The 11,683-nt window shown below is 40.1% G+C and overlaps 1 protein-coding gene across 1 annotated transcript in view; it reads left to right on the forward strand.

The window, feature by feature from the left end:
• The window catches only part of adgra3 (adhesion G protein-coupled receptor A3), a 132,261-nt gene extending 121,192 nt beyond the window's left edge, over positions 1-11,069 (forward strand). The window contains exons 17-19 of the mRNA XM_055638260.1: positions 133-278; positions 5,274-5,369; positions 9,436-11,069. Of these exons, the coding sequence (XP_055494235.1) occupies positions 133-278; positions 5,274-5,369; positions 9,436-10,696 (1,503 nt within the window). The 3' untranslated portion in view covers positions 10,697-11,069. The remainder of the gene's footprint in view (positions 1-132; positions 279-5,273; positions 5,370-9,435) is intronic.
• Positions 11,070-11,683: the final 614 nt, after the last annotated feature.

The raw sequence follows: 11,683 nt of genomic DNA on the forward strand, positions 1-11,683 counted from the left end.
TTTCTCACTGTAATGTTTTATTCTGAGACATAAACTCATTATCACCACAAGGCTTCTCACAGGTTTATGACTGGCTTCCAGATTATATATTTCTATATTTTCTCACGTGTTAAATCTTTAAAATAAATGTAGGTTGGGATAATTCTACACTATTCTACTCTTGCCACCATCTTGTGGGTTGGTGTCACAGCACGAAATATTTTCAAACAGTTGACGAGGAAAGCAAAAAAATCTCAGGATCCTGAGGAACCTCCTCTTCCACCTCGGCCAATGTTAAGGTAGGCAATGTATTTCATGTTACACCACACTATATATCTAGAGTTAAAAGGCAGCTGCAGTCTTGAGTTTAAAAGATTGCATGGTAATTACTTTCCAGCAGACAAAATTCTGAGAGAACCTGGTAGAGTGAATGCAGGAATAAATTTTTCCTTAACTATAGTTTACAGAACCAGGTGTCAGTCGCAGAATAGTCAAGTCAACTATTCAGGATTGAATTAGTGGAAAGTCTGGCACTCAGTGAGCGTGAATCTTTGAAACAATAGTGTTGTGAGGATTCATATTTAAGACAGTGTCAATAGATGTTTTCCATATTGAGGTATCCAAGGATATGTATTCCTGCAGGAAAGTGGCACCTCATTAAAAGATAATTTATGATCATATTGAATGGCTAAACAGGTTAAATGACCTAATTGTTACTTATTTGAGTTTGTACTTAATCATGTAGACCTTTTGAAGCTGTTCCATTATTTTAAATGTGAGTTGATAACATGTTTTTGATAAGTGCTGTTTGTACGGAGGAAGATATCCCCATTTTAAATTAATTATTTCATAAAGGTAGGAATGCACCTTTTGATCTTGCCTTGGGTTAAAGTCTTGAACCTTTCAAGAAGAATCATTTGATTATAGGTTTCCTAGCTTGTGTAAAAACAAGCAGATACTGGTTAATTTCACACTGGTAATTTTCATTCTAATCTATTGAGGAAATATCATAATATAAACTAGTGGCCAGCACGGTGGTGCAGCGGTAGAGTTGCTGCCTTACAACACTTGCAGCGCCAGAGACCCGGGTTCAATCCCAACAAAGGGTGCTGTCTATGTATGTCCTCCCCATATGTATGTTCTCCCTGTGACTGCGTGGGTTTTCTCTGAGATCTTCGGTTCCTCCCACATGCCAAAGACGTACAGGTTTGTAGGTTAATTGGCCTAAGTTTGTATACTTGGTATAAATATAAATTGTCCCTAGTGTGTGTAGGCTTGTGTTAATGTGCGGTGAGAGTGCTAGGTGACTTGGACAGGTTGGGGGACTGGGCGGATGCATGGCAGATGATGTTTAATGTGGATGAATGTGAGGTTATCCACTTTTGTAGCAAAAACAGGAAGGCAGATTACTATCTAAATGCCGTCAAGTTGGGAAAAGGGGAAGTACAGCGGGATCTGGGGGTCCTTGTTCATCAGTCTATGAAAGTAAGCATGCAGGTACAGCAGGCAGTGAAGAAAGCGAATGGCATGTTGGCCTTTATAACAAGAGGAGTCGAGTATAGGAGCAAAGAGGTCCTTCTGTAGTTGTACAGAGCCCTAGTGAGACCACACCTGGAGTATTGTATGCAGGTTTGGTCCCCTAATTTGAGGAAGGACATTCTTGCTATTGAGGAAGTGCAGCGTAGGTTTACAAGGTTAAATCCCGGGATGGCGGGACAGTCATATGCTGAGAGAATGAAGCAGCTGGGCTTGTACACTCTGGAGTTTAGAAGGGTGAGAGGGGATCTTATTGAAACATATAAGATTGTTAAGGGTTTGCACACGCTGGAGGCAGGAAACATGTACCCGATATTGGGGGAGTCCAATTTAAGAATAAGGGGTAAGCCATTTAAAACACTTTTTCTCACAGAGACTTGTGAGTGTGTGGAATTCTCTGCCTCAGAGGGTGGTGGAGGCAGGTTCTCTGGATGCTTTCAAGAGAGAGCTAGATAGGGCTCTAAAAGATAGCAGAGTCAGGGGATATGGGGAGAAGGCAGGAACGGGGTACTGATTGGGGATGATCAGCCATGATCACATTGAATGGCGGTGCTGGCTCGAAGGGCCAAATGGCCTACTCCTGCACCTATTGTTTATTGTGATCTCTGGTCGGTGTGGACTCAGTGGGCCGAAGGGCTTGTTTCCGCACTGAATCTCTAAAACTAAAAAGTTTGAAATTAATTTACCAAACCAGGAAAGAAAGCAGGAGAATATTTCTGATTTGAATCAAAGTGGCTACGAATATAAAATTTACAAGGAATAGATGAGAAAAAATGTAAAGAGTCAAGAGTCAATTTAATTGTCATTTGGACCGCTGGAGGTCCAAACGAAATGCCGTTTCTGCAGCCATACATTACACACAAATAGACCCCAGACACAACATAATTACATTTTACATAAACATCCATCACATAGCTGTGATGGAAGGCCAAATAAACTTATCTCTCCACTGCACTCTCCCCCCCCCCCCCCCCCCCGATGTCAGAGTCAAAGTCATAGCCCCCGGCTGGCGATGGCAATTGTCCCGCGGCCATTAAAGCCACGCCGGGTGGTGCGAGGTCGCACACCGGGTCTTGGTGTTGGAGCCCCCGGTGTGCGCTCGCAGAGTCCGCGGCCATTCCAGCCACGCGGGGCAGTGATGTAGGCCCCGCTCCAGGAGCTCTTCAACCCCGCAACTCGGGCGGGAGAATTCGCCGTTGCAGGAACCCCGAAAAGCGGTCTCTCTCCAGGGAGCCGCGGGCTCCCGGTGCCGCCGTCCACAGACCTGTCGTTGGAGACTCCGACTCTCCGGTAGCAGCAGCAGCAGCAGCAGCGCTCCTCCACCGCTCCTCCACCCGCTCCGGACTCGGCCAGCTCCGCGACGGCAACGGTGAGTCGGCACCAGAGTCCCCGGCTTCTTCCCGTTGGAGGCCGCTCCTCGTTGCGGCCTCAACGACACCCGAAACCCGATGAGAAAAGGTCGGGTCTCCAGTGCAGGGAGAGATTCAAAATGTTTCCCCCCCCCCCCCCCAACCCCCCCCGCCCCCCCCCACACACACACTCCAACATAAAAAAACAAAAACTACACAAAAACACAGACAAAAAATAATAAAAACGCGGACAGGCTGCAGAGGCCGCTGCTGGCCAGAGCCGCGCCGCCTACCGGAAGGAGGATTTATAATGAACTGTCGACATGGGAAGGGGAATAGAATCAAATAGAATCTTGTGCTGAAAGAGTTAGAGAATAACTATGAGGAAGTTCATATAACTATTGCATGCATATGTTGAGATAAATAGTATGCATCGTACAAAAACAGGTTATGTATTTCTGCTAACACTAATCAAAATATTGTATCTTGCTTTCAAATATACAGTGCCCTCCATAATGTTTGGGACAAAGACCCATCATTTATTTATTTGCCTCTGCACTCCACAATTTGAGATTTGTAATAGAAAAAAATCACATGCTCATAAGCATATTTTAATAAAGGCCATTTTCATACATTTTGGTTTCACCGTGTAGACATTACAACAGTGTTTATACATAGTCCCCCCATTTCGGGGTACCATATTGTTTGGGACACAGCAATGTCATGTAAATGAAAGTTGTCATGTTTAGTATTTTGTTGCATATCCTTTGCATGTAATGACTGCTTGAAGTCTACGATTCATGGACATCACCAGTTGCTGAGTGGCTTCTCTGGTGATGCTCTGCCAGGCCTGTATTGCAGCCATCTTTAGCTGATGCTTGTTTTGGGGGCTCGTCACCTTCAGTTTTCCCTTCAGCATATAAAAGGCATGCTCAATTGGGTTTAGATCGATTGATTGTCTTGGCCACTCAAGATTTACCATTTTTTAACTTTGAAAAACTCCTTTGTTGCTTTAGCAGTATGTTTGGGATCATTGTCTTGCTGTAGAATGAACCACCGGCCAATGAATTTTGAGGCATTTATTTGAACTTGAGCAGATAGGATGTGTCTATACACTTCAGAATTCATTATGCTACTACCATCAGCAGTTGTATCATCAATGAAGTGAGCCAGTACCTTCAGCAGCCATACATGCCCAGGCCATAACACCCCCACCACCGTGTTTCACAGATGAGGTGGTATGTTTCGGATCTTGGGCAGTTCCTGCTCTCCTCCATACTTTGCTCTTGCCATCACTCTGATATGTTAATCTTCATCTCATCTGTCCATGTCCTTTGTCCAGAACTGTGGTTGCTCTTTTAAGTACTTCTTGGTAAACTGTGACTTGGTCATCCTATTTTTGAGGCTAACCCGTGTTTTGCATCTGGCAGTGTAGCCTCTGTATTTCTGTTCGTGAAGTCTTCTGTGGACAGTGGTCATTGACAAATCCACATCTGACTTCTGAAGAGTGTTTCTGATCTGTCGGACAGGTGTTTGTGGATTTTTCATTATTGTAGAGAGAATTCTACTGTCATCAGCTGTGGAGGTCTTCCTTGGCCTGCCAGTCACTTTGGGATTAGTAATCTCACCAGTGCTCTCTTTCTTCTTAATGATGGTCCAAACAGTTGATTTTGTTAAACCTAAAGTTTGGCTGATGTCTCTAACAGTTGTATTCTTGTTTCTCAGTCTCACAATATCTTCTTTGACTTTCATTGGCACAACTTTGTTCCTCATATTGATAAACAGCAATAAAGGTTTCCAAAGGTGATGGAAAGACTGTGGGAAAGACTAGGTGTTGGGAGCTCTCTTATACCTGCACTGAGGAGGCATTTAAACACACCTGAGCAATTCCAAACACCTGTGAAGCCATGTGTCCCAAACATTATGGTGCCCTGAAATGGGGGGGGGACTATGAATAAACTTACAGCTATAATTTCTACATGGTGAAATCAAAATGTCTAAAAATGGCCTTTAATAAAATCTGATAATGTGCACTTTAACCACATGTGATGTTTTTTTCTATTACAAATCTCAAATTGTGGAGTACAGAGGCAAATAAGTAAATGATGGGTCTTTGTCCCAAACATTATGGAGGGCACTGCGAGTTCAGTGCGTTACAAAGTAGCAGGCCATTTACTTATTAATTCAGCAGGATTTAGTAAATTGTAATTATTATGTAGCCATTATTCATTTAGAAACAAAAGATGAGAAACAAAAACTCCAAGCAAGAGATATCAAACTGCCCTAATGTGCTAAAATTGCATTTAATTAACAATACAAATACAAATGTCCATCACACCATTGGTTGGTCTAATTTAAATATTTACATGCAGTTGTTTAACATTTTCCCTCGTGATCATATCTTTGAAGGTTCTATCTAATTGGTGGAGGAATTCCGATCATTGTGTGTGGCATCACAGCTGCAGCTAATATTAAAAACTACGGAAGTAAAGTGAATGCACCATAGTAAGTAGTGTTTTATTTTTCATGCTCAAATGTAATGCTGAGGTTAATAGTTCTAGGTAGTTGGTGTTAAGTTTCATTGGAATTGAGAAGAACTGGAGAAAAATAAATGTTCTAATATAATATTGCAAAATGTCATACTGAAAGAAAATAGCTGATTGGATTTTGTTTTGTTCTCAGTCAGTTTAATACTTTGTTAGTTTGTACTTTTCCTTTTATTTGACGAAATGCATAGAGTAGGTATTTATGATAATTTAGACTTTAGGTCAGACAAAAACCATTCAGTGTGTCATTCAACAACTGTGTACTTTGAGTATTCATAGAAATAGTTTAGTGATGGTTATATTATAGGTCTGAAACAAGGAAATGGCTTTATTTTTCATAAAGGAAATCAGTAAATCAGGCTTTGTTGAGTTGGCCTGGGAAAATATATCATAAATCCCAAGTGGTTCACAAAACAAGAGCATATGTTATGCCTATCCAGTATGATGGGTACCTGCTACCACAAGATAGAAATTAACTATTTATTGTGAGTGGGAGGCATTGTGGGAACAGGATCCACCATCACCTGCTGATTATTTACAGATCTCGAAATAGTCTCTTTGGTTGTTAGGTTTTTATTAACTTGGTTTTGTTCTGAGTGCACTAATTTTAACTTTGTAGGCGTGCACAATGAAGTGATTATCTTTGTAACCAATTTATAATGTTGGAAGAGTCAACATTATGTTAACATTGTGAACACAGTGTTTAATGCACAATTTTACAAAGAGGTTTTATTGAAATAAGCAAAGGAGAAAGCAAGAGTAGATTTCTTTTGGACACTATTACATTTAGAAAGCTACTGCTAACATTTGAAAAGCTTTGATTACACTGTGTTTGCTTTGTTTGTGTAGATACAGTACCTCGTTTAATACTGAGGAATGGCCTTCCTTCTATCCTCAAAACCAACTGAGCAAGTTAACTGACATCATTCTGTCAATATGACCCTATAATCAACTTCCAGCATCTGATGAGTGTACCAGCCAAGATTGTAGTAATCAACATGAGATACCACATAGCAATGGCAACTCAATTATTAGCACACAGGAATAGGAAAAAAATCCCAAAGCACCATACAGCTATATCAAGGGTTAGCCAATGTTACCAAAGCTTGGCTAAGGATTGAAAATGTAAAAAAAATTAGCATCTGATAAGCTTAAAAACAGAAAATATTGGAAATATGCAGCAAGTTAGTCTTCAGAAAGGAAAAAAAATAACATTTTGGGGGGAAAAAACCCTTCATCGGTAATAATCGTGCTCCTGGAGTAAAATGAAAGGAGATGGAAGAGAGGCTGGAGGCAACAAGAAAAAGAGTTTAGGAAGGGAATATACTAAAGGGGCTGTCCCACTGCGGCGACCTAATTCGCGAGTTTATACGAGTTTAGGAGCGTTTGAAAAAAATGTCATGCTGAAGACCTCCTTCGACCTTCTTTGACTATGTTGAAGACTAGCTTCAACTAGCTTCGGGAAAATTGGACTCCGAATTGTGGAGAGTAAAGACGACCTCCTTCGATCTCCTTCGACCTTCCTTCGACTATGTTGAAAACTATCTACGACTATCTTAGACTACCTTCGATTACCTTCGACTACCCTCAATTACCAACGAATAACATGCCGACCTACTTTGACTAAATCTACGAGTAAATAAAGTATCGATTTTTTCCATGGCGACCTTTTTTTACTTGCGGGCATTTTTCAACATATTGAAAATACGCCACGATCTAGCTGAGGCCTCGAGTATGCAGGGACTACCCTTGAGTATGAAGGAGAATTACAAAGACCTCCTAGGACCTCGTGTCGACCATGCTGCGAGTATGAGCCAGAACTCGGGGATTAGGTCAACGCAGTGGGACAGCCCCTTAAGGCTGTTGAAAGTAGGGAGGGTAAAGATTATGAATGGCTTTGAGGTGGAGGATTAACATTTTAGTTTAAGTGCTGGTCGACTGCAGGGATCAACATTGAGCTGGCACAGAACTGATTGATAGATAACTGGGGCCTTTGTTCTGAGATAGGTAATGTTTTAGAATGATTGAGTATCAAACTGAGATGCAATGATTGAAGGAATCTAGTGACATGTGCTCTGGTGAGAATGTCTCTGTAGAAGTGGCGTGATGTTGTCAGACAATTCAGGCTTCCTTGCTTGGCTTCATTGAGAATGCTTATTTGTTTTAAAAGGGAAAGTTGCATCATCTAGTGGTAATAAACGTGAATTGCATGGGTCATATTATCTTCCTGAAAGAGAAGCTTTATTAGGGGGGATGTATTTTAATTTGTTGTCTCTGCATTTCACTGGCATTGTAGATTTACCACACATTATAGAAACTGTGGGGAATTTAATTCTAATCTAAAATCAAAATATCATTATGATGAAATAGGTTTTGTGCTGATAAAATTGGTAATAATAAAGAATAGTTTTGGTTGAATTTTATTTGTCCTGGTGTTTGGCAAACTGTCCATTGGATAGCAAATTAATACAATGATCTTATTAGATTCACAGACAAAATAACTACATTTACACTACTCTAATCTACATATTAGAACATAGAACAGTACAGCACATGAATAGGCCCATCAGCCCACAATTTATGTGCCGAACATGTTGCCAAGACCAACTCTTATCTGCCTGCACATAATCTATTCCCTGCACATCCAAATGTCTCTTTAATGCCACTATTGTATGTGCCTCAACCACCACCCCGAGCAGTGTACCAGGCACTCACCACCCATTGTGACTTCCGGAATCTCAAACTCAATGCCCTGACTTATGCAAGCATACCATATTGTGAAGATAAGGGACTCGTCTCACGGAGTGCATCCATTCTAAAGTGCAAACATGTCACATGGGAAATTATGTATCAATATATAAATGTTTCCTTTTGAGGGAGCACAGTGGATAGTTAGGGAATATGTATGATGAGAAATATTAAAAATGTGATTAATGCATTTTATTTCCAATCCTTCCAGCAATACCTACCAAAGATCACATGAAAGGAATTATAACATTAGTTTATAATGTTGACAAATTAATTCTGATTATTCTGTGGCAATTTTCAATGCACTTTACCAGATCAATAGCACAATAGACACAAAATGCTGGAGTAACTCCGTGGGACAGGCAGCATCTCTGGAAAGAAGGAATGGATGATGTTTCGGGTCGAGACCCTTCTTCAGACTGTCTAAACTTTGACTCCAGCACTTTGTGTCTATCTTCAGTTTAAACCAGCATCTGCAGTTCCTTCCAACACAAAATATCACAATAATTTGATAACAATAATATGTGATAACAATAATATGTGACATTATTGAAAGTTTCTTAAGAAAGTGGATTGACTTATCTAAGGTTAATCATCCACTCCTTTGATTTTTTTTTTGATAGAATCACATCCCTGTAAATATCCAAACCTCTTGAAAACATGTGTTTGCACCAACACACACAGCAAATGCTGACACTATTACCAGATTCACAGACAAGATAATGACTTTCCTTTGACTATTCTAAACTATGTATTGTAAAGATAAGGGATTGATGATACTGTGACTGCCTCCTTTTCAAAGTCCAAAATTGTCATTATTGAAATGATGTATCAAATATGAACATTTTCCTTTTGATGAAGCACAGTAGAGTGGTATTGGGGATATGAGTTTCAATGAGAAATATTAAGTAATTTGTTTCAAATACAATGGACCAAACCCACATTCACAGTTTTATTTTGGTTGCTCTATTCCATCTGTTCAGTTTTATCATTTGAAATATGTGGATCAATGGGAAAAATTACTTCTATGAAAAATGGGAGAGGATCAATGATTTTAAAAAAGTGGAAAAAAAATCATCTTTATGGTATGCAATTGAGGAAAGATATCACAACTACTTATTTGAAAATTGGATACTGTAATTTGACTTGCTTTGGATATTTTTTGAAAATACACTATTTTGTGAATTTATCCAGATGTTTTGCTGAATTAAGATGATTGCATTTGAATTCAGCTGATCAGTACTTGTATTAAAATATAATTACATTTTGTCTTCCAGCTGTTGGATGGCTTGGGAGCCCAGCCTGGGGGCCTTTTATGGACCTGTCGGGTTTATCATCTTCATCAACTGCATTTACTTTCTTAGCATATTCGTGCAGCTTAAGCAACACCCTGAACGGAAATATGAACTGAAGGAAGCAGTGGAGGAACAGCAGCGTTTGGCAAGTGCAGACCGTGGAGAAACTAATGTTAACGATTCAACATCAACATCACAAGCAAATTGTTCTGTGGTTTCCTCCTCCGCACTGGAGAATGAACATTCATTTCAAGCACAATTGCTGGGTACATGTTTGTCATTGTTTATGTACATTGCCCTGTGGGTATCTGGTGCGTTAGCAGTGTCCCAGTACTACCCTATGGACCTCATATTTAGCTGCATATTTGGGGCCACAGCTTTGAGCCTGGCTGCATTTCTCATACTTCATCATTGCATTGGCAGAGAGGACATACGGCAGTGTTGGATGACTACTTGCTGCCCAGGGAGGAGTACTTATTCCATTCAAATTAATGTCCCACCTACAGATCCTGGTCACGCCAATGGTGAAACTTCAAAACTCACCAACAGCAGTACAGAATCCTCCTGCACAAATAAGACTGCTTCCAGCAATAACAAGCTATCCCAAGGATGTAAGCTAACTAATCTTCACGCTGCTGCAGTACAGAACCAGCAGGTTAATTTGGAAAGTAATTTATCTACACAGCTTGACAACAGCCTTACAGAACATTCAGTGGACAATGATCTGAAAATGCACGTGGCCCCTGTGGAACTACCGTTCCGTTCTAATGGACAAGTGAACAGGCATCATAAAAACCGGACTAGGGCCCACCAAGCTCATCGTCACAGCAGGCTGACTGTGTTAAGAGAATATGCATATGATGTACCTACCAGTGTGGAAGGAAGTGTGCATAATATCCAGCCGAGGAGCAGGCACAGTAACCATGAAAGTCGTCATGGGATTAGGAAATCTCGCTCCGCTTTTAGAGACCGCCATCAATGCGGCAACCAACCCGATGGTAGTGATGTCTGTTACACACTGCCACAATGCAATCAAAGCACAGTAAAGAATGGAGTTGGTGCCAGTAGAGACAGCAAACAAAAACCTATTGTGGTTGAACATGAGAACAGTAAGTCTTATGGGCTTAACTTGGCGAGTCAAAATGGACTGCTGAAAGGCAGCGGTCAGGATGTCCCCTTGCTCGGTGCAGACAGCACTGGAAATGTCAGAACTGGATTTTGGAGAAATGAAACTACTGTGTAGTTTACAAAAAATCAATTTTATTAAATCAAAACTGTGACATGCATTCCTTTCCAGTTAAAATTGTAAAAGTTTACAGAATTGTTTTACATTGTGTATTGAAACTGAAGGTACGATCTTGCATCTAATATGTGAAGCTATAAGTTTCTTGTATCTAATTTTATATCTTTTTAAGAGACCCAAGGTTGCCATTTTTGTGAAGTCACAATGAGAATAGTTTCACAGTTTCTATTTTTGTAGCATTTAGTCCTGTTTTGTTAAACACTGCTGGATGTTCTTATACCTAAAATTGCATGAGAAATGGAGCTCAGAAGCATTGGGCAATATCTACTTCTGAGCGTGTAATTTTCTAAATAATAAAAGGTTTGCCTTGTGATATGATTATAAGAGTCTTGAGTATTGAAGAAAGTCAAGTTGATTAAGCATTTTTTTTATTGTTTGCTTTCAATTTTGGGCAAAAACATGTTAACAAATCTATTCCTTAAGTATTTGATCGTTGTTATTTTGTCTCATTGATTTTGTGGGTGAATAGATACATGACTAGTTTTGAGGAAAAGACCAGAAAACGTATACGTTAGTGTTGTGAAAGTTAGTCTAGGTATGATAGCATTGGAATTTCCAGTGCCCTCCATAATGTTCGGGACAAAGACCCATCATTTATTTATTTGCCTCTGTACTCCACAATTTGAGGATTGCAATAGGAACAAATCACATGTGGTTAAAGTGAACATTGTCAGATTTTAATATAGACCATTTTTATATATTTTGGTTTCACCATGTAGAAATTACAGCAGTGTTTATACACAGTCTTCCATTTCAGGGCACCATTATATTTGTGACAGAGCAATGTCATGTAAATGAAAGTAGTCATGTTTAGTATTTTGTTGCACATCCTTTGCATGCAATGACTGCTTGAAGTCTGCGATTCATGGATATCACCAGTTGCTGGGTGTCTTCTCTGGTGATGTTCTGCCAGGCCTGTATTGCAGC

The sequence above is a fragment of the Leucoraja erinacea genome, chromosome 1, assembly GCF_028641065.1.
Source record: "Leucoraja erinacea ecotype New England chromosome 1, Leri_hhj_1, whole genome shotgun sequence".
In the NCBI taxonomy this organism is placed as follows: Eukaryota; Metazoa; Chordata; class Chondrichthyes; order Rajiformes; family Rajidae; genus Leucoraja; species Leucoraja erinaceus.